At 49.1% G+C, this 19,808-nt stretch overlaps 1 protein-coding gene across 1 annotated transcript in view; it reads left to right on the forward strand.

Moving 5' to 3' along the window:
* The first annotated feature begins 7,185 nt into the window (after positions 1-7,185).
* The window catches only part of LOC144609570 (equilibrative nucleobase transporter 1-like), a 15,830-nt gene continuing 3,207 nt past the window's right edge, over positions 7,186-19,808 (forward strand). Inside the window, exons 1-5 of the mRNA XM_078428077.1 lie at positions 7,186-7,381; positions 9,927-10,056; positions 11,487-11,533; positions 12,523-12,599; positions 19,278-19,379. Coding sequence (XP_078284203.1) covers positions 7,186-7,381; positions 9,927-10,056; positions 11,487-11,533; positions 12,523-12,599; positions 19,278-19,379 — 552 coding nt within the window. The remainder of the gene's footprint in view (positions 7,382-9,926; positions 10,057-11,486; positions 11,534-12,522; positions 12,600-19,277; positions 19,380-19,808) is intronic.

Here is a 19,808-nt window from a genome sequence, read left to right on the forward strand (position 1 = left end):
AGAGATTGGTAAAACTGTACAATTCATAACCACAGAAAACGTTGACGCCGCCTTTGGGTATTTTTGAATCGTAGATTGACTTTTTTTCATTCATAGGAGTGTTGAACATTGCGGCACGAAGGCAAGAGAATGCGGTTCAGAGGGAAAGGTGGACCAGCCATCAATGAATGGTGGAGTAACCTCGCTGAGCTGAATGGCCTAATTGTGTACCTATGTCTTATAAACCCATATTTATCCTCGAGACTCCTCTCCTGTAATTTGGCCACTGGTTGTACCTCTTCCTGAGCACGCGCGCGAGCGCGTGTGGGGGTGCGTGTATGTGTGTGTATGTGTACGTGTGTGTGTGTGTGTGTGTGTGTGTGTGTGTGTGTGTGCGTGTGTGTGTGTGTGCGTGTGTGTGTGTGTGCGTGTGTGCGTGTGTGTGTGCATGCGTTTGTGTGCGTGCGTTTGTGTGTGTGTGTGTCCGTGCGTGCGTTTGTGTCTGTGTGTGTGTTTGTGTGTGTGTGTGTGTGTTTCCTTGAAAAGATTCCACAAGGTTCTCAACTCTCGACTTAACTTCAATGTTTCCTTCACTGCATTTGTCTGTTTGGAAAAGAGGATAAAAGTGGTTAATCGTGTGAAAATTATGCATGTTTACTAGAGAATCTCACTTCCTCTGGAGACATTTTGAAAGACGCAGTAAGGCGCAGAAAGACACATTTCACACGTGACGAAAGGTGGGTAATTATTGAAAGAAGCAGGGGAACAAATTGCGTGAAAATGCAATCGTTTTTAGATTAAATAAACAATACATTTAGGTATAGCATAATGCTATCACGTGTACTGAAGTCAAGTGAAAAGCTGTGTTTGTATGCTATCCAATTGGATCAGATATATTATATTTCATATTAATATAAATAATTATGTCAAGCAAGAACAATAGAGACAACAAACCAGAACAAAGGGGAAGTTACAAAATGCACAATATAGTTCTCAGCATTGTACCTTATCAGTTCCAATGGCGAAGTACAATAGCCATGGTGGGGTAGACGTAAATCGCATAGTACACAAGCTGGTGGACGGACTGTTCAAAAGACTAGACAATAGACAATAGACAATAGACAATAGACAATAGACAATAGGTGCAGGAGTAGGCCATTCAGCCCTTCGAGCCAGAACCGCCATTCAATGCGATCATGGCTGATCACTATCAATCAGTACCCCGTTCCTGCCTTCTCCCCATACCCCCTCACTCCGCTATCCTTAAGAGCTCTATCCAGCTCTCTCTTGAAAGCATCCAACGAACTGGCCTCCACTGCCTTCTGAGGCAGAGAATTCCACACCTTCACCACCCTCTGACTGAAAAAGTTCTTCCTCATCTCCGTTCTAAATGGCCTACCCCTTATTCTCAAACTGTGGCCCCTTGTTCTGGACTCCCCCAACATTGGGAACATGTTATCTGCCTCTAATGTGTCCAATCCCCTAATTATCTTATATGTTTCAATAAGATCCCCCCTCATCCTTCTAAATTCCAGTGTATACAAGCCCAATCGCTCCAGCCTTTCAACATACGACAGTCCCGCCATTCCGGGAATTAATCTAGTGAACCTACGCTGCACGCCCTCCATAGCAAGAATATCCTTCCTCAAATTTGGAGACCAAAACTGCACACAGTACTCCAGGGGCGGTCTCACCAGGGCCCGGTACAACTGTAGAAGGACCTCTTTGCTCCTATACTCAACTCCTCTTGTTACGAAGGCCAACATTCCATTGGCTTTCTTCACTGCCTGCTGAACCTGCATGCTTCCTTTCATTGACTGATGCACTAGGACACCCAGATCTTGTTGAACTCCCCCTCCTCCTAACTTGACACCATTCAGATAATAATCTGCCTTTCTATTCTTACTTCCAAAGTGAATAACCTCACACTTATCTACATTAAACTGCATCTGCCATGTATCCGCCCACTCACACAACCTGTCCAAGTCACCCTGCAGCCTTATTGCATCTTCCTCACAATTCACACTACCCCCCAACTTAGTATCATCTGCAAATTTGCTAATGGTACTTTTAATCCCTTCGTCTAAGTCATTAATGTATATCGTAAATAGCTGGGGTCCCAGCACCGAACCTTGCGGTACCCCACTGGTCACTGCCTGCCATTCCGAAAGGGACCCATTTATCCCCACTCTTTGCTTTCTGTCTGTTAACCAATTTTCTATCCATGTCAGTACCCTACCCCCAATACCATGTGCCCTAATTTTGCCCACTAATCTCCTATGTGGGACAAATTTATCTTGAGTTTGGCTGTGCTCACTTTGAACCGTCTGCAACTTATAGAAAAATAGAAACATAGAACATAGGTGCAGGAGGAGGCCATTCGGCCTATCGAGGCAGCACCGCCACTCACCGTGATCATGGCTGATCATCCACAATCAGTACACCCTTCCCGCCTTCTCCCCATATCCCTTTATTCCAATCGCCCCCAGAGCTCTATCTAACTCTGTCTTAAATCCATCCAGTGGTTTGGCCTCCACTGCCCTCTGTGGCAGAGAATTCCACAAGTTCACAACTCTCTGGGTGAAAAGGTTCCTTCTCGCCTCAGTTTAAAATGGCCTCCCTTTTATTCTTAGACTGTAGCCCCTGGTTCTGAACTCGCCCTACATTGGGAACATTTTTCCTCCATCGAACTTATCCCGTCCTTTTATAATTTTATATGTCTCCATAAGATCCCCTCTCATCCTTCTAAACTCCAGTGAATACAAGCCTATCTTTTCAATCTTTCCTCATATGACAGTCCCGCCACCCCAGAGATCAATCTCGTGAACCTACGCTGCACCGCCTCAATTTCAAGGATGCCCTTCCTCAAATTAGAAGACCAAAACTGGACACATTGCTCCAGATGTGGTTTTACCAGGGCCCTATTCAACTGCGGAACAAACTATTTACTCCTATACTGAAATCCTCTCGTTGCGAACGCCAACATGCTATTAGATTTCTTCACTGCCTGCTGTACACGCACGCCAACTTTCAGTGACTGGTGTACAAGGACATACAGGTCTCCCTGCCCTTCCCCCTTACCTAACCTGACAGAATTGCGATAATAATCTGCCTTCTTGTTTTTGCCGCCAAAGTGGACAATTTCACATTTATCTACGTTATACTGCATCTGGCCACTCACTCAACCTGTCCAGGTCACCCTGCAACCTCCTAACATCCCCTTCGCAGTTCACACTGCCACCCAGCTTTGTGTCATCTGCAACCTTGCTAGTGTTACTTTTAATTCCTTCATCCAAATCATAAATATGTATGGTGGATAGTTGCGGCCCCAACACCGAGCCTTGCGGCACTCCACTCGCTACTTCCTGCCATTCTGAAAAGGACCCGTTTATTGCTGCTCTTTGCTTCCTGTCTGCCAACCAATTCTCTACCCATGTCCACACTCTACCCCCAATACCATGTGCTCTAATGTTGCTCAGCATTCTCCCGTGTGGGACCATATCAAAGGCTTTCTGAAGGTCCAGATACACTACATCCACTGGCTCCCCGTCATCCATTTTACTTGTCACGTCCTCAAAAAAATCCAGAAGATTAGTCAAGCATGACTTCCCCTTCATCAATCCATGCTGACCTGGACGTATCCTTTTACAGCCATCCAAATGCACCATTATTACCTCTTTAATAATTGACTCCAGCATCTTCCCCACCACTGATGTCAGGCTAACTGGTCTGTAATTCCCCGCTTTCTCTCCCGCTCCTTTCGTGAAAAGTGGGATAACATTAGCTATCCTCCAATGCACAGGACCTGATCATGAATCGATTGAACATTGGAAAATGATCATCAATGCGTCCACTGTTTCTAGAGCCACCAGACCATCAGGCCCTGGGCATTTATCAACCTTCAGTCCCATCAGTCTACCCAATACTATTTCTCGCCTAATGCAAATTTCTTTCAGTTCCTAGATCCTCTGTCCCCTCGTACACCTGGGAGATTGTTTGTGTCTTCCTTAGTGAAGACAGATCCAAAGTATCTGTTCAACTCTTCTGTCATTTCCTTGTTATCTATAATAATCTCACCCATGTCTTCCTTCAAGGGACCCACATTTGTCTTTGCTAATATTTTTCTCTTAACATATCGAAAGAAGCTTTTACAGTCCTTCTTTATATTTTTGGCTAGCTTCCCCTCGTACTTCATCTTTTCAGACCGTATTGCCCATTTTGTTACCTTCAGTTGTCCTGTGAACGTTTCCCAATCCTGGATGTAAGATTGGCTTCAGGATTTGGCTTGCTGCTACTCTTTACTGTGTCATACATCTTTTCTTTTCTTTTTATTCCACCCCTAACTTCCCTTGTCAGCCACGGTTGCCTCCTACTCCCCTTAGAATATTTCTTCCGCTGATGGGAGCAGGTAGATGAATGATTTACCATGTGGGACAAGTCCTTGATTTGTTGGCTGCTTATCCGAGGCATCGGAAAGTATATAAAGCGTTCATGGGGAGACGTCTGGTTTGTGTGATGGACTGGCTGGACTATGTCTATAATTTTGCCATATCTTGCAGTATTTGCAGAGCTGTTTCCAAAGCAGGATTTGAAGTCACTCGACAGTACGCGTTCTATCGGAGATCTGTTGTAATCTGTGAGAGTCATTGGAGACATGTTGAATTAGCTCACGCTCCTCAAGAAGTAGAAGTGTCGGCGCCTCTTCCTGTTTTCCGCGTGAATGTGGTTCGTCGACTTCAATTTGTTGGTGATGTTAACGCCGCGGAATTTGAAGCCGTCCTCAATTTTCATTTGCCCCCAGGTTTTGTGAAGTCGACAAGTAGCTTATTCGTCTTTCTGAATTTGGTTGAAAGGTTATAATGCTGACACCGTGTTACTACATTTTCCACCTCCTGTACACTATCTCGTAATTATTAGTGATACGGCCCACCGCAGCCGCGTCAGCTATAAACGTGTGGATGGAGTGAGAGCCGAATTTGACCGCACAGCAGTTTGTATTTTGGATTTGGAGTAGAGGACTGCGAAATCACCTTTGTGGGGAACTGGTGTTGTACATTGTAGTGATGGATTACCACTTGTCCTCACCGAATGCGACCTGTGGGACAGAAAGTCAAGTATCAAATGGCAGAGGAGGGAGATGATTCCCGGGTCCAGGAGTTTGGAAATGGGCTTGGATGGGATCATACTGCTGAATCACAACATGAATTTTAGGCATTGCAGCAATCCACAAAGATTCAAACACAAAGATACAACATTTTCACAAAGATTCAAGTTAAAGTACAAACTGTTATCGAGAGGTCAGGTAAAAGATATTATTCAAGTATTCACTGAAAATACAACTTTCTTCTTAAGAACATAGAACAGTACAGCACAGGACCAGCCCATTGGTCGCACACCGTCAGTGCCGATTATGGTGCTAGGTTTAATTACTTGATCTGCCTGATGTCGCCCATGTGACGCAGTTGCTTACGTATCCATATACCTATCCAAAAGCCATGAGGTTTCTGCAACATCATTCATGCACCGCTTCCTCGCTATCCACCAATCTCTATGTAAAACACTGGCATGTCCTGGCATGTCCAAAAGCAAGTCCTTTAAACTTTGCCCCTCTCAACGTAAAGCTATCTCATCCAGTCTTTGATACTTGAACCCTTCAAAGAAGGTACCAACTGTCTACAATATCTAAGCCTCCTCCGGTCATAAACTTCCATCAGGTCTGCCTTCTACAATACCGCTGCAGCGAAATCATTCCAAGATTGCCCCACTTCTCATTCCTTCGCGCACTCCCAGGAAAACAGAGCAGGACAGATCCGAAGAATCCATAACCTGTTTTAGAATGTCACGATTCTGGTTACATTAAAACTTATTTCTTATAATTGACAGCATCAAATCTGTCACCAGCACTTTCCTGTAGAAGGACGAACGGTGAGACATTGCACACATTCCTACTGCTGCCGTCTTGCCGACAGCATTAACTGTGCGGTACTCTGTAAAATTGTCCACTTCGTCTAAAGCCACACTATCCCTTGGACAGATCTGCGCCCACTATCCTTCCTACCCGCAAATTATCCACTCTCAATGCCTGGTGTTCCTGTATCCTGACTATTCGTTGAGATGACTTTTTTTAGTCAAGCACCTATATCTCTGCCACATAGGCAACCACGCACGGACAGATCAATTTACACTGCGACGCTGGACTTGTGTAGTTTTGCAGAATAGTTGTGTTAACTGGTTGCAAGTTGCCCAACCGGAAACGCCTGAAAGATGGATGGGCCACACACACTTTGCGGGTAGCCTTATCTTTCTGGAAGACATATTATCATTTTATTTCTGTTTGACTTCTGTCTACATTGTGGCACGATGCCAAAATATAGATTAAAAAGTTTAGAACACAATGTACAGAGACGATAGGGTGTTACCGACTTGGAACATTGTGTACGCGGGATGCCAGACAATTGCTTTTGACAGTCTGTCGTTAACACCCGGTTAATCATCAATATTTATTTAGGATCAAATTTCAGAAGTGCACGTAAATACGTCCACACTAAGACCGGCAAGCTTCCCTCCTCACACGCTTTTCTTTTTCTCATGCTTTCAGAGGGGCGGCAGTGAGTATATGCAATAATACAGGACTGCCAGTAGTCAGACGTATTGCATACCGTCGGAGGTGCAATGCAGAAGAATAAAGGTAGCATCACAGTTTGAATGTGAGGAGACCGTGGTGATTTCACTACAGCCATCGGGAAGAAGTTACTGGAACCTGAAACCTGCAACTCAAATAAATCACATGGAGTAAGTGCAGGGATATAGATTGAACGTAATCGAACGCAGGTTTCTGAAGTGCAGGCGGTGCAATCAAAGCCAAACAGGACTTTCAAACAATAAATACAAAGCAAATCAAATAAATCAGATGATTTTAACTGGTTATGCGTCACTCTCCTGCCTCGAACGTGTTGTTCTAGAAACACCGCCACCCCGGCAGACAACGAACATCGATGGAATAGGCAGACTGCAAAGGAATCCCTAAAGCCTGACAGGGAGAGCTGTGGATCTGTCATACTATCAATCATCCCCTCTTTAGGAAACACTACACTGTCAGGGAGACAGCCTTAGGGGCACGCTACTCAGTCAGAGGGACAGAACTGAGGTGTTGCTGTACTGGCAAACAGCAAGGGATTTCGGAGCATATCAGGAGTGCTTGCCTTGATGGAAAAGTTGGGCGACAGAGTCAAACGTTATTTGACATTTGCCACTGGCGTCATAGAGTGTTTTGGTTTCGCGGGCATAATCCTCGGATGGCCCTCACTGGTGTTTGTGCTGAAGACCAAAGAATACTTCGCAGATCTTTGCCTGTCGGTACAGAACTCCAGCGATTCTGGAGCGGCGAATGCCACGGATAAGTGTCTGTGGGAGACGGAGAGCGGACAATTTCGAGCGATGGAGGGGAGGAGGGTGTGCTGTTTTTGGCGGGAGAAGGGACATAGGTCAAGCCAAAGCAAAGACCAGGAGAAGGGAATGATTGCGGAGGACGAATTAAATCGTCCCCGAGGCGGAGACGAAAAGAAAGAAAGGAAACTTGAGTGATAACTTATCCAAGGCAACGTATGTAAATATGTTAGAATGCGACAGGGCAGTGTTGGATGGAGGAAGTAGGTAATAAAAGTTTCGGCAACTGAAATGTGAGAACGAGAGAAGGGTCGCCACGAAGGGAGGCTTGATGCTGCGAGTTTCTCTGCTTCAGTGTGGAAATACTTGCAATTTATCTCAAAATCTTTAGCTCCACATTTTATCGAATATGGATCACAGATTACCAAACAAAGATGTGGAAAAGATGTTTCCACTCGTGGGACAGTCTAGACACTTAGGGCATAGCCTCAAAAATAAAACGACGAGCCATCAGATAGGAGATGATGAGAAATATCTTTAGTCTTCAGCCAGAGTGTGGTGAAAGTGTAGAGTTCATAACCAAAGACAGCTGTAGAAGCCGTCTTTGGGTATGTTTAAATCGTAGATTGATAGCTTCGTCATTAGTAAGGATGTTAAACATTACGGCAAGAAGGCAGGAGGATGCGGTTGAGATGGAAAGGTAGACCAGCTATCGATGAATGGCAGATGAAACTCGATGAGCCGAATGGCCTAATTATGATCCTATGTGTTTTGAACCCATATTGTATCCCATAGACCCCTGCCCTGTAATATGCCCTATGTGTGTACCTCTCTGCTTTCGCGCGCGCGCGCACGCGCGTGTGTGTGTGTGTGTGTGTGTGTGTGTGTGTGTGTGTGTGTGTGTGTGTGTGTGTGTGTGTGTGTGTGTGTGTGTGTGAAACATAGAAACATAGAAACATAGAAAATAGGTGCAGGAGTAGGCCATTCGGCCCTTCGAGCCTACACCGCCATTCAATATGATCATGGCTGATAATCCAACTCAGTATCCCGTACCTGCCTTCTCTCCATACCTCCTGATCCCATTAGCCACAAGGGCCACATCTAACTCCCTCTTAAATATAGCCAATGAACTGGCCTCAACTACCTTCTGTGGCAGAGAATTCCACAGATTCACCACTCTCTGTGTGAAAAAAAACGTTCTCATCTCGGTCTTAAAAGACTTCCCCCTTATCCTTAAACTGTGACCCCTTGTTCTGGACTTCCCCAACATCGGGAACAATCTTCCTGCATCTAGCCTGTCCAACCCCTTAAGAATTTTGTAAGTTTCTATAGGATCCCCCCTCAATCTTCTAAATTCCAGCGAGTACAAGCCGAGTCTATCCAGTCTTTCTTCATATGAAAGTCCCGCCATCCCAGGAATCAATCTGGTGAACTTTCTCTGCACTCCCTCTATGGCAAGAATGTATTTCCTCAGATTAGGAGACCAAAACTGTACGCAATACTCCAGGTGTGGTCTCACCAGTGCCATGTACAACTGCAGCAGAACATCTCGGCTCCTATACTCAAATCCCCTCGCTATGAATGCCAACATACCATTCGTTTTCTTCACTGCCTGCTGCACCTGCATGCCTACTTTCAATTTATTCACAAAATGCTGGAGTAACTCAGCAGGTCAGGCAGCATCTCGGGAGAGAAGGAATGGGTGACGTTTCGGGTCGAGACCATTCTTCAGACTGATGTCAGGGGGGCGGGCCAAAGGAAGGATATAGGTGGAGACAGGAAGATAGAGGGAGATCTGGGAAGGAGGAGGGGAAGGGAGGGACAGAGGAACTATCTAAAGTTGGAGAAGTCGATGTTCATACCACTGGGCTGCAAACTGCCCAGGCGAAATATGAGGTGCTGTTCCTCCAATTTCCGGTGGGCCTCACAATGGCACTGGAGGAGGCCCATGACAGAAAGTTCAGACTGGGAATGGGAGGGGGAGTTGAAGTGCTCGGCCACCGGGAGATCAGTCTGAATAAATACCCCAGCATTTTGTGAATAAATCAGTTTGGTTAATGCGGACCGAGCGCAGGTGTTCAGCCGAGCCTGCGCTTGGTTTCGCCGATGTAAATAAGTTGACATCTAGAGCAGCGGATGCGTTCCCCCCGCCTTCCCGGGTGGGGGCAGGGGAGGGGCAAGTGGGGGGTCTCTCGGGGGAATGGAGTGGGTTAGTAGGGGAGGAGGGGGGGATAAGGGGGGATTTAGTGGGGGGTTGAGTGTGCTACAATACAAGAGAGGCTTTGTGTCCAGGCCTCACTCAATCATACCCTCTCCCCTGACCTGTCCCCCCTCTTCGAGAAATGGGCCCAACGGGTCCACTTGGTCTAGTTCTCTCTAAATCTCTTTGCCTGACCCGTGTCCGCTCTCACTTCAACGCACGTCCCCACTTGTCTCCCACTTGCTTATATCTTCTTCCCGCTATATTATTTAGTGACTGTTACTTTCTACTTCAATCGATATTATTTTCAATCGCTCCCGCCCTCGCTCCGTCTCTCATCCCCCCTCTCTATTTATCTTAGATTGTGACATGCAGGACGAACGCTTCACGCTCATCTTCACCATTGCCTCTTTCGTCATGCCTGTCGCAACGATCGCCAATGGCTTCCTACTCGACTACTGCGGCACCATGGCAACCCGATTACTAGCCATGTAAGTCACCTGGAAAGCCGGGGCTAATGGTTGGGAGATGCGAGCGAAGTCGCTGGAGGGGTGCAGGGCACTGGACGGTATCTTAGACCGTCAGAGGAGTTCAGGTTTGAGGAAATGACAGGGCAGGTGGCGGAGATGTGTGGAGTACCTTCTGGGAATTATGATAGGAATTATTAACAGGAGAGGAACGTTGGAAAGATGATGAGGCAGAAAGAGGTGTGGTGGTAGTGGAGGATGAGCAAGATTAAAAAGGTGGATCATAACAAACATTCATGGTGGCGCAATCCTGTCGAGGAACAGGGAGCATTATCATGACATTGCAATAATGTCGGGGAGCGTCCGGATTCCACAAAAGCAGAATTAGGTTTTGGGAAGATTCCAAGACATAGAACTAGTAAAGGAAACCTAATTGATAATGAAATGTCATTTTCTCCCGACCAGAAAAGCTATAAGATACTCTATTTTACGTTGCAGAAAAGGGCACGTGTGTGGATAATAAAGGGAAGTGTACGCTTGGGTGGAGATGGGAATGAACTGAGATGTGGTGGCAATGAATAGTGTGAATATGTGTTGATCGCAATAGATCTGTCTGAGGAATATTTCAATAGAAATACAAAACAGATTAACGATAGAACCGCAAGGTCCAGGGGGCGGCCGTTAGCTACGGGTATAAAGGACGGGGTTTTAGGCGCGATCGTCCTCTGGCAGACTCGACTGGTCTAGAGAACCTATTAAACACATAGCTCCCGAAATACCCGGTTCCTCGCCTTTATTTCAAGCTTTTACGATTTCAACCATGCCGTAGAGTTGCCGAAATACATTTCACCCCAACGGTAATCTTTGCTTCCGCCACGTTACATAAAACACGGCAGAATAAGGCGCTGACAGAATGGGGGGAGCGTGATAGTTATTAGCCGGGTCAAGTGTTTAAAGTCGTGATTAGGGGGCGTTCCAACACACCGAGGAAAAAGACATGCGAGACCTTCCACGAACGGGAACTGATACCCAGAATGTTAATTGAATGTTAATGTAGCAGGAGTGAACCATAATTAACGGATCGTTTTTGAGGGTGGTGAAGAAAACGGTCATGGTGGTGAATTAGATCAGCGTTAAACGGTTCCCTCTGCACCAACCCATTGCGCCGGTATAGAAGTTGAATTGCAGGGCAGGTGGACGAGTGTAGGACAGGGTGGTCGAGGAGCTAAACTGGACGCAAATCTTCAGCCGAGGCCTAGACAAGATCTCATGATGTTAATTTCATTTGAGAAATGTCAGCGACCCTATTGTTCGTCTGCGTGTTCAAAATGTCTGTAGGTTATTGATTGTTTATCCTTCACTTGGGGATTGGGGTAGATTGAAGGGCGGGCGGTACACAATTTCAATGCAAGACAGAAATAAAAAGACAGTAATTTGAACCTGTATCTTCCCAGATTCTTGTACACAATGGGCAACCTAATGATCGCATTCTCCACTAATGGTGAGTAAATCCCTTTTCGTCCTTACCTGGGTAAATCCTATGCGCGTCAAAGTGACCGAGACTCACTGTGAGAATGGATCTGGGCGGGAAAGGCGTCGGCGAGCGAGGGAACGGCAGAAAATGAGAAAGAGAAACAGTCATATGGAGGAGGGCAAAGAAGAAAATAAGTCCAGAAAGATAGAAATAGCGCATTAGAGATCGTGCTAGGGAGAGCCTTGTCCGAGATTTAAAAAATTGGCCGTTTTAAGACCAAGGTGGGAGTCTCCAGCCACTAGTGGTACTGTATGATCGCCTGTTGGCAGATCTCACCGGAAGCCTTCGTGCTCGGGTAAGTCAGCTGCAGCAGATCAGAGGCAAGCGCATTCGCAGGAGAATCAGATATGTTCTGTTGGGTTAAAAGCTGTAGGTCCTCGTCACTTCCGGAGAAGCAGTCCCGGGGATTTCAACACTGACGAGGAAGAAAAATTGAGGGAACTCATCACTGCTGGAGAAGTGGAGCTGAGGGATTTCAACACTGGCGGAAAAGCAGAGCTGAAGCATCTCATCGCTCATGACGGAGTAGAGCTGAGTGATCTCCCTACTGCCAGATGAACAGATTTGAAGAATATCAATACTGTCGGAGGATAAGTGCTGAGGGATCTCAACACTGCCGGAGGAGCAGAGCTGGGGGATCTCAACCCAGGTAGACGAGCAAATGTGAGGGTTGTCGTCACTGCCGCAGGAGCAGTACTTTGCGATATCAACACTGCCGTAGGAGCAGAACTAGGGGATCTTATCCTATCGTGCAGATGAAAAATAACGTAGTCACCCTTCCACAAGGTGAAGTCACTCTCTGCGGCTCGTGGTCAACATTTATGTTTAGGAAAGCGCATTTGGGTGGAATTTATGTAATGTAGATTTGTGGCACGTTTTGTACAATTATTGTTTTAAGATCAATAAGAAGGGCGTTACTTTATCTCTGTTCACCCTATCTTATGCTTTTGTTCCAGCATCATCAGCGCTGCTGTTCCCTGCAATCTCACTGCTGGGCGTGGGTGGACTCCTCTTGTTCATCACAAATGTGCAGGTAGCCCAATTCTGGGATTGGAGGATGGAGCTGAAGAACGGCCACACATCATAAGGCAGGGCATGGAGGGGTGGGTGGGGGGGGCATCGGATGGCCAAGCAAGCAAAGGGGAGGACCATGTGTCTGACGGAGGGTTAGTGCTTTCAACGATTTGTACTCTCCAGCATGGACAGTCCTGAGGGTCGACTGAGTTGCCGCCGGGGCAGTCTACAGGATGATTTGTGATGTGGATGGCGCATGATTGCGGAATCATTGCAATGCTGAAGGGCCAGTGAATATGGAGTATTGCAATATCCGATGTGTAATGGACAGACCATGGGGATTACTGAGCATGCATTGCACATATTAGCGCTTTCGTTCACACACAACCACCCACTTTATATTGCCCTCCGATATTCGCCCTCTCAACATTCCCCATGAAATTGCATCGCAAAATCATTTAAACTGTAATATAGTCTTTTAAAGACTGTAATATAGACACTAATATAGTAATACACTGTTAATATTTCTATGCCGGCAGTGTGTCATCTCCCAATACCTCCCCTCCTACAATGTGTATTCTCTGCTACTTTCAATCAGACAGTGTTTCCTTTCTTAATACTTCCCCTCAGAAAGTGGGTTCGCGATACTCCAGGACACATGTTGGGAATATAGGAAATTATGAGAGGCATAGATTGGCTAGGAGAAATGTTGAAAAGATAGTTGCAGCCAAAACGGTACACCATAGCGCTACAATTTTTGCACGACCATATTCATCATTATGCTAGACAATCCAAACCTTTTTCTTCCGAGGATGAAAAACTAAATGCAAGGGGTCATAGATTCAAGGTGACAGGAGAAATGTTGAAAAGATAGTGGCGGGGCAAAATATCTATCTATATATTACTAAAACTCTGTGTCCGTGTGTTTGTGTGTATATGTGTATGTGGACAGCTTAACTTTTGACGCTCGCGCAGCCAAAACGGTACACCATCGCGCTACAATTTTTGAACCACCATATTCATCATTATGCTAGACAATCCAAAACTTTTTCTTCCGAGGATGAAAAACTAAATGCAAGGGGTCATAGATTCAAGGTGACAGGAGAAATGTTGAAAAGATAGTTGCGGGGCAAAATATCTATCTATCTATATACTACTAAAACTCAGATCTCGTGAATATATGTTATGTATGTATCTGCGGTTTCGCTGATTTCGGCAAAACGGTGAACCATAGCGCCACGATTTTTCCAACGCCTTAATCGCCACGCTGACAGCTGCTGGAAAATGATATTTTTATTTAATTCGGTCGTATATTTGTTTAAGTTACAGTGGTTTTAAAGCGTCCCCCCCTCCTCATTAATTATTGATGATCCTATAGGGGGCGCTGCGGTGCGGATTTAGTCTTCAGCGTGTGATGTCACAATGGACAAGCAGCTGCTATTGGGTGTCTACTCTTTACAAATTTACATGTTTTTATTTTTAACCTTTTTTTTCAAGGTCTTCAGCTTGTGACGTCACAATGCTTGGGTGAGATGGTTGCAACATTGTTGCGAAAAGCAGCTGATTGTTTTTTAAAGTTGTGTTTTTTATTGCAAGTCACTTAACATACACAGATCAGCATGGGGCCCCTATGCTCGTGGGCCACCGGGGCAAGTGTTTTGAAAAAAGAAAGGGGAGGTCCCCCTTCCCCCCTCAACCCCTTCCTCCCCAATCCTTCCCACCTCCATCCCCACTCCCTCCCCCCCTCCTCCCCAACTCCCTCCCCATCCCTCCCCACCTCCCTCACCTCTCGGGGACGGGCCCAACGGGGAAAGAGGGGTAATGGGAAAAGGGGATGTCCTCCTCCCTCCCCCCTTCCCTCCCCCCTTCCCCCCTCCCTCCCCCTCCCTCCACCTCCCCCTCCCCCCTTCCCCCCTCCCCTCCCACCCCTTCCCCCCTCCCCTCCCCCCCTCCATCCCCCTCCCCTCCTCCCTCCCTCCCCCTCCCTCCCCGCCTCCCGGTTACAATGGAAACCCTACGAGGACGGGCCCAACGGGGAAAGAGGGGTACTGGGAAAACGGGTGGTCCCCCTCCCTCCCCCCTTCCACCTCCCTCCACCTCCCCCCTACCCCCTCCCTCCCCTCTCCCTCCGCCCCTTCCCCCTCCCCCCTCCCTCCCCCTCCCCTCCCCCCTCCACATCTCCCTCCTCCCGTCCCTCCCCCCCACTCCCCTCCCGGTTACAATGGAAACCCTACGAGGACGGGCCCAACGGGGAAAGAGGGGTACTGCGAAAAGGGGAGGTCCCCCTCCCTCCCCTTCCCCCCTCCCCTCCCCCTCCCTCCCCCTCCCCCTACCCCCTCCCTCCCCTCTCCCTCCCCCTCCCCCCTTCCCCCCTCCCCTCCCCCTCCACCCTCCACACCTCCCTCCTCCTTCCCTCCCTCCCCCTTCCCTCCCTCCCCTCCTCCCGGTTACAATGGAAACCCTACAAAGACGGGCTCAACGGGGAAAGAGGGGTACTGGGAAAAGGGGAGGTCCCCCTCCCTCCCCCCTTCCCCTCCCTCCCTCCTCCATCCCTCCCCCTTCCCTCCCCCCCACTCCCCTCACGGTTAAAATGGAAACCCTACGAGGACGGGCCCAACGGGCACACTTGTGCTAGTATATTACTAAAACTCTGTGCCCGTGTGTTTGTGTGTTTGTGTGTATGTGGACAGTTTAATTTCGGACGCTCGCGCAGCCAAAACGGTATACCATAGCGCTACAATTTTTGCACCACCATATTCATCATTATGCTGGCCATATATTAATACTTATATCATTCAAATTGAAGGTACATTTTTAAAGCTAGAGAGATTTTAAAGTTTAAATTTTTCATTTCTAACCCATTTCCTGAAGGGCTTCGTCGTGTGACGTCACAATGGCACCCGTGCATCTATGAGGGGTCAGGTCAGCGTGTGACGTCACAACGCAATCCCAGCCGCACGTCTTTAACAGATCAGCTCACCCCCGCCCCCCCCCTGACCTTTCACTAATGCGCCCCCCGGACTTTTCACTAATGCGCTCCCACGCACCCCCCGGACCTTTCGCTAAAGCGCTCCCGTGCTCCCCGCTCCCCCGGGCCTTTCACTAATGCGCTCCCCCCGGACCTTTCACTAATGCGCTCCCCCGCCCCTCCGGACCTTTCCCTAATGCGCCCCCCCGCCCCCCCGGACCTTTCACTAATGCGCTCCCCCCCGGACCTTTCACTAATGCGTTCGCCCGCCCCCCCCCGCCCGGAGCACAGCCGCCCGTCCCGGCATGCCTCGCGCCTGCCACTCCTCAGATCGGGCCGCGCTCACCGCCGGGAGGTGTAGTCGCCTCTCGCGCGCCGAGAGGGGGGCACCCGCCCGACTGACGGCAGTGCTGAGGGGGGATAGAGTAAGTGAAGGGGGGTAGGAGGAGGGTGGGTGGACTGGGTGAGGGGAAGGTGGAGGAGGAGGGGGGAGGGTGGAGGAGGATGGGGAGGAAGAGCGGGAGGATGACGGGGGAGGAGGAGGGGGGGAGGAGGGGGAGGAGGAGGGGGGGAGGAGCGGGAAGGAGGAGAGGGAGAGGGTAGGAGGAGAGGGGGAGCGCATTTAAAGACTGTAATAGAGTCTTTTAAAGACTGTAATATAGACACTAATATAGTAATACACTGTTAATATTTCTATGCCGGCAGTGTGTCATCTCCCAATACTTCCCCTCCGACAATTTGTATTCTCTCCTACTTTCAATCAGACAGTGTTTCCTTTCTTAATACTTCCCCTCAGAAAGTGGGTTCGCAATACTCCAGGACACATGTTGGGAATACAGGAAATTATGAGAGGCATAGAATAGCCAGACAATCCAAACCTTTTTCTTCCGAAGATGAAAAACTAAATGCAAGGGGTCATAGATTCAAGGTGACAGGAGAAATGTTGAAAAGATAGTTGCGGGGCAAAATATCGATCTATATATTACTAAAACTCTGTGTATGTGTGTATATGGACAGCTTAACTTTTGACGCTCGCGCAGCCAAAACGGTACACCATAGCGCTACAATTTTTGCACCACCATATTCATCATTATGCTGGCCATATATTAACATTTCGTTGATTCAAGTTGAAGCTACATTTGTAATGCTAGAGAGATTTTAATGTTTAAAATTTTCATTTCTAACCCATTTCCTGAAGGGCTTCGTCGTGTGACGTCACAATGGCACCCGTGCACGTATGAGAGGTCAGCTCGCGCTTCCCCCCCCCCCCCCGCCGGTGTTCAGCGTGTGACGTCACAATGCAATGCGAGCCGCACGTCTTCAACAGATCAGCTCGCCCCCGCCCCCCCCCCCGACCTTTCACTAATGCGCTCCCACGCCCCCCGGGCCTTTCGCTAATGCGCTCCCGCGCTTCCCACCCCCCGGACATTTCAACAGTTCAACAGTTCAACAGAGCTTTATTTGTCATTCGGTACCAAGGTACCGAACGAAACTACATAGCAGTCACACACAAAAAAGAACACAAGACACATGACCCCAACACAAACGTCCATCACAGTGACTCCAAACACCCCCTCACTGTGATGGAGGCAACAAAACTTCCAATCTCTTCCTTACGCCCACGGACAGACAGCTCGTCCCCGACCGACCGAACAGTCCCCGCAAGGAGATGGAAGTCCCCGCGGCCGAGTCGCATCGGGCGCTGAGACGTATCGTGGCCGAACCGGGCGATGGAAGGCCCCGCGACCGAGCCGTGCGCAGCTAAGTCCCGCGGCCGAGCCGCACCGGGCGATGTTAAGTCCAGCGGCCGAGCCGCACCAGCGATGAAACGTCCCGTGGCCGAACCGCACCGGGCAATGTTAGGCCCCGCGGCCCGGGCACTGTTAAGTCCAGCGGCCGAGCCGCACCAGCGATATTAGGCCCCGCGGCCGAGCCGCACCGGGCGATGGAAGGCCCCGCGGCCAAGCCGCACCGGGCACTGTTAAGTCCAGCGGCCGAGCCGCACCGGGCGATGGAAGGCCCCGCGGCCGAGCCGCACCCCGCGCCGTGAGGAAGAGACCTAAAAGAGAAAGGTTTCCCCCACCCACGGACAGACAGCTCGTCCCCGACCGTCCCGCACAGTCCCCGCAAGGGGATGGAAGTCCCCGCGGCCGAGTCGCACCGGGCGCTGAGACGTCTCGTGGCCGAAACGGGCGATGGAAGGCCCCGCGACTCGTACTAGCTGCCATCAGTGCGTCGTTCACCCACTACTGCCTCCACGTAACGCAGGGCTCACCCAGCACTGCCGCTCCAATATTGTAGCGCACCCTTCGAACTGGCAGTTCATTAACTTTGCGCTCGATCAGCACTGCCCCACGATAACGTTGGTGTCTCACATCACAAGCGCTGGGAAGGTGTGGTTCTCATACCGCAATAAATATGCATCATTTTGGCCCCCACTCTGGACAGTTCCTCCTGTTCCACCCCTAATAGAATGAGTCTTTCTGTTTTGCGCCTTTCGATAGTATGCTCCCGTGAAATGCTTCGTTTGCGTACAATCTAGGCAGGACACAAGAGTCGCCACATTTTGATACGGACAAAGTTACAAAACTACCGAACAGTCAAATCTACTGCCTGCCGCCAGACGTGGCAGTAGTGCCCCTCCCCCCCCTGCACCCTTCTCCACCCCCCGTCCGTTTTCCCTTCGTTTTGGGCGGCCCACCGTCGGGTCTTCCCAATGTTGTCGGCGGGCACCCATATCGAATCTCACCGTTCTCTCGGCACCCACTATCCCCTCCCACACTCAGGCGCCGGGCCGCCCATTGTTCTCGACGGCCCCACGCCTGGTCGTCACCCCCACCCCATTGCTCGGCGTCTCCAGGCCGGATCCTCCCCATTGCTCACGCCGGTCCACCACGCTTTCGGTCCCTCCTCGCTCTCCCCGGCGCGGTTCCCGTCCACACCGGTGGTTCGGTTCCGTTTCGGAGTCCGCATTTGGCGAGCCGGGCCGACCTGGCGGGTCATTCGTCATCGGTATGCGCCGGGCGTTACCCGTTCCTCTTGGCGAGCCGCGCTAGTCATGACCGTGGTAGGCGAGTCAGCCCTGCGTGCCGGAAGTGTCCCGGCGCGCTGCTTGCTGGCAGTTTCCTGGCCCGCTGCTTGCCGGGAATGTCCCTGCTCACTGCTTGTCGCTAATATCCCGGACCGTTGCTCGCCGGCTGTGTCCCGGCCCGCTGCTTGTCGGAGGTGATCTGGCCTTCTGCCTGCAGTGGGATTATTGCTCGCAAATCCCCGCTACATGTTCAGCTCGCTCATATTGAATCCCTGACAGCGTGACGAGTACTGCTCTCAGACTGCGTGGCCGTCCTCACTCGAAGCCCTCCAGCAGAGTGGCGCTTCATCATTACTGCCCACAGTAATGCCTACTGCTGCATCATTACTGCCGACAGCTGTCCGTCGCTGGAATCCCTCCGGTATGTTGGCGCTTCCACAGCATTGTCCTCTCAGAGTGCTTTGTTTGATACTAAGATTAGATTTCTAGACTAGTGCAAATATTATGGCCATGCCTATCTCAGTGTAATATGAGTCACAGGGTTGAAATCGTGGCTCGTTATTCATGTATTGGCACAAGTATCGTCCGACATTTTGTTCTCCCTCCACAGTAATGAAGATAGCGAACATGAAATGTTTTATCGGCTTCTCTGCGCACTGGGGAACAGGCTAAATGTTGGGTTTTCGTTTGACTTCCAGGTTGGAAATCTATTTGGGAGCAAGCGGTCGACAGTGATCACGGTGTACAACGGAGCATTGGATTCCTCAGCAGTCGTATTTTTGATCTTTAAGGTAAGATTTGCTGCTATCAATTCTCCTAATATTTCTCAGGATTAAAGGTTTGAGATCAGTCGTTAGATCGGAAAAGATGGAGTTGTTCTCTGTTGCACCATATGTTGAGAGGATATTGAACAGATGTGTGCGGTTGGTTGTTTTAGGAAACAGGGAGCACGGGCTTAGAGTTGGGGGTCAAAGCTTTCAAGGGTGATCTGAATAAAAGCCAGTTCTAACTGATGGTTACGAATGGATTGAAAGAGAATCACTGCAAAAATGCAAAGCAGTGGGAAATTTTTAAGAGGAAAAATCGTGGGTCTGCATGGTCAATTAACCCACACCATGGATCTATTTGTCTCCTGTGTTCAAATCCCACGAAGCCGGTAAAAAAATGTTGGACTTGTCGTTTAGAAGCACAGGTTGCTCTTCGGGAATTCAAGGTAAGACCGCGGCTTA

Source organism: Rhinoraja longicauda, chromosome 34 (assembly GCF_053455715.1).
Source record: "Rhinoraja longicauda isolate Sanriku21f chromosome 34, sRhiLon1.1, whole genome shotgun sequence".
Lineage (NCBI taxonomy): Eukaryota > Metazoa > Chordata > Chondrichthyes > Rajiformes > Arhynchobatidae > Rhinoraja > Rhinoraja longicauda.